Genomic DNA, 3,329 nt, shown 5'->3' on the forward strand with positions numbered 1-3,329 from the left:
CGACGGCGAAGAGGGCAACGAGAGCTACGACGAATTTCATTTTGATTTTTTTTTAAATTTTCACTTGTTACTTGCTGAAGAGCTAGTTGATGTGTGATACCAGCTCTTGATCTTCGATCGCCTTTTATACTCAAAAACCAGCGGTGTGTGTCAAATGTGTAACAAGCGGTGTATTAATACACAATCGCATCATCCCAATTTAGCCATTTAGCCTTCTATTTCTTTTAGTGTTGAGTCTTAAGCAACAGTTTTGTATATACGTTGATTAAAAAAAAGCTTGTTTATAGTTGAATCTTATATGGATTGCTGTGTGAAAGACTCTTTTCTTATTTTGCTTTACTCCCGCTCACTCTGTGTGTTGACAATTTGAAGAATATCTATCTAGCAACAATAAAAAATATGATGAATATTTATTGGATCCGCCACTAGATTTTGCTATGTTTTAATACAAAAATTTATTTTTATATCTATTTAAATACAAATATTTTACGTAAATTGTGAATGGTTCGTGATGCGAATATAATATATACAATGAAATGTTTCCATGTTGAATAGCACGTTCTTAATCCAAATCCAAAACTAGTTGACCAAATTATGAAATAAAGTCCTAACACCGGAAAAATATTAAATATTATAATCAAAAACATTCGTAGCTTCATTCAATCGAGTTATTTAGCACTCTATAAAGTTCATTGGCAAATAAGACAACATCAACATCTCATTATTTTTTTGGTGTGCACTTGGATGGTCTGCATCATCCAAAATACCCATCTCAATATGCTGCTTCCTTTGGTGTATCGATTTTATTGTGATTTAAATTGTAAATTTTATTTATGCATTCAAACCGTGTTTAGATGGTCATGAACATTTGCAACTGGAACGTAAATTTGTGCATATACATTGAGCGTCTGATTATTGATATTGAATGACACCTTTTCATCTCGCTGCTGACGTTGTGAGAGACAATTTTATTGGCACTAAAATATCCACGCATGGAATAGGTGTTTTACCTCTTTACCAAAAAAAAAATATCACGTAAATTGTCGCACAACATTTACGTATATTCATTGCAAATTATGAAAGTTACATTTCTCAATATTGAAAACCTCTTTTGAATTCGTCGAAGGAATTATATCGAATTTCATTGGTTATTGCAGTTGAGTTGCCGCAATGATTCATTTTTATATTTCATTTAACTCCTAGTGGAGCATAGGACCTTCAGATAAGAATTCTTATCTTTCTGGTTTCTGTTAATCAGTTGATTCAGATAACTCGGTGATCATAAATCAGTGAGCATATTGTTTCATACTTTCAGAATAAATTTATATATTGAAAGGTTTAAATAAAATAGGTTTAGATTGGTCGACTTAATAGTTTCAATTGATTTTAGTACAGTGAAACCTTTCACCTGGAAAAAATGATTACACGAAATTTTGAGTATGTAGCCAATTTATCTTCTTAATGAAACCATCTGCCAAAAGTGGAAGTCGTACGTCCAAATAGTGGAAAATCTATTGAAAACTCTCATTTTTTCATTCGTGAAAATGCGTGAAAATTAAACTCTCGAGTCACTTATAGAACAATTTCGTCAGTTTTCTGGTCCATTCCACAAATATTCTTAATATTTTTTAATTACATATCGATAATTTTTTGTGAATAAATATCAAATGACAATGATTTTCAACTTTCATTCAACTTGATTTTCAAATACTTGTTTTGAAAAAAATAAACCTCGATATGATTATTAAGAAGTTTGATCCGTTTTTGAGAAGTTTTAGTGTATTATAAGAAACTAAATTTGTTTAAAATACAGTATAGTAGACGAATATCGATATAAAAAACAGGCAATTTTTTGTGTTATTTGAGTAAACAATTTACAAAAATCCCGAAGCGAAACCATAAAGTGAAAATGTTAACGCTTATTTTTGTGCTTAATCATGATTGAAAAAAAAAACGCGGTTACAATATTGGTAAAATGACATTTAAGTTGGATTATTTTGAGTTTTGCCAGTTACCTTTTATCAGAATGGAAATTCCTCTGAAATACAAATTGAAAAGATGCTCTCCCAAAAAATAATTATTTTTGGAAAATAGATTCTCTATAGTAACAAAAGTCTAATCATCAATTTTCCTCCCGTTTAAACCTATTGGGGCATGTCGATCAATGTAATAGTAATTATTGCAACTAAAGAGGCAAAATTTAATAGATTGACCAATTTAGCATAAAAATACATATCAATTCAAAACTAACTATTCAAGTGAAATATTACGTTTATCCAATCCTATGTGATCTCAATTACGAATAGATGTCTCATCTTATTTTATTAATCTTCACCAAAAGTAAAAAAGGAATATTGATCAAAAGAGAATCTTATAAATTCTATTATGATCATGTGTTTCTCATCACTTCGAAGTTTGATCTTTCGAGTAGTAAAAGTCATATCGATAGCCAATTGTTCACTTTTTCGTCGCACATTTTCTTGTATGTTTTATTTTATGTATGTTCACTTTCTATCTTTTTCACAAAAACTTATAACCTAATAATCCAAATGGGTTCCTGTGAGAAAAAAAGCTGTTGACAAATAAAAGATTGTATACATGGTTTTTTTGCGACTTTTTTTTTATTTATTAACTAATGTTCCGATAATACCATACATGATGTTATTTTGTATATAATGTCTATCGAGAAATCATCGTGGTTGATTGACTTAAGCAACTGGAGCAACTGGCAAATGTGCACCCTGTTCAAAGAAATAATAATAAAGTAAATAAATTAACAACGCTTGAAATTGAAGAGAGACAGAAATTTAAAGAGATCGATATACTTACTTTTGGATGGAAACCTTCTTTATCGGCAGTCCAGTCAACGGTGATTTGTTGACCATCTGGGGCAGTGTATGAGTATGAACCTTGTTGTGTGATGTAAGCAGTTGGATCTTCAGGCGATGCTCGTGCTGGGTTATCTACCAAATTACCTTGTGCTTGCTCTTGAATTCCGTTTGAGGTTTGGACTCTAGAAGAAAAACGGAAAAATGATTAATTATTCGTTGAATATGTCAAATACAAAATGAAAATAACGAAACAATAAGAAATGTGCAAATGTAATTCACTTTTTTCGATAAATTCGCATCGATTTTGTTCCATATCGGAAAAAATGGGTGAAATTACAAAACAATGACTAAAATCGAACTTACGAGTTTTGGAAGTTTCCTTGTGGATCAATATCAGAAGTTTGTTGAACAATTGTTGCTGATGCATCTGGATTTTGTGGTGCGGCCAAAGCGACGGCGAAGAGGGCAACGAGAGCTACGACGAATTTCATTTTGATT

The 3,329-nt window shown here is 31.1% G+C and overlaps 1 protein-coding gene across 1 annotated transcript; it reads right to left on the reverse strand.

The window, feature by feature from the left end:
* Positions 1 to 2,599: 2,599 nt before the first annotated feature.
* On the reverse strand, positions 2,600 to 3,323 carry LOC116351294 (larval cuticle protein 65Ag1-like). Its single transcript, XM_031783381.1, has 3 exons — positions 3,195 to 3,323; positions 2,830 to 3,013; positions 2,600 to 2,741 (listed from the first exon to the last, which is right to left on the reverse strand). Exons 1-3 carry the CDS (start codon positions 3,320 to 3,322, stop codon positions 2,709 to 2,711), a joined length of 345 nt encoding a protein of 114 aa, XP_031639241.1. The 5' UTR covers position 3,323; the 3' UTR covers positions 2,600 to 2,708.
* Between the last annotated feature and the right edge of the window lie 6 nt (positions 3,324 to 3,329).

Source organism: Contarinia nasturtii, unplaced genomic scaffold (genome assembly GCF_009176525.2).
Source record: "Contarinia nasturtii isolate CC-2019 unplaced genomic scaffold, AAFC_CNas_1.1 Cnas_scaffold_5160, whole genome shotgun sequence".
Lineage (NCBI taxonomy): Eukaryota > Metazoa > Arthropoda > Insecta > Diptera > Cecidomyiidae > Contarinia > Contarinia nasturtii.

Excerpts from the sequence above, each read along its gene's own strand:
- LOC116351294 (XM_031783381.1), bottom strand. The coding sequence starts at position 3,322 with ATGAAATTCGTCGTAGCTCTCGTTGCCCTCTTCGCCGTCGCTTTGGCC. Across the intron at positions 3,014-3,194 it reads CAAGGAAACTTCCAAAACTC|AGTCCAAACCTCAAACGGAA; the intron begins GTAAGTTCGATT and ends TTTTTCTTCTAG. Across the intron at positions 2,742-2,829 it reads AAGAAGGTTTCCATCCAAAA|GGTGCACATTTGCCAGTTGC; the intron begins GTAAGTATATCG and ends TTCTTTGAACAG.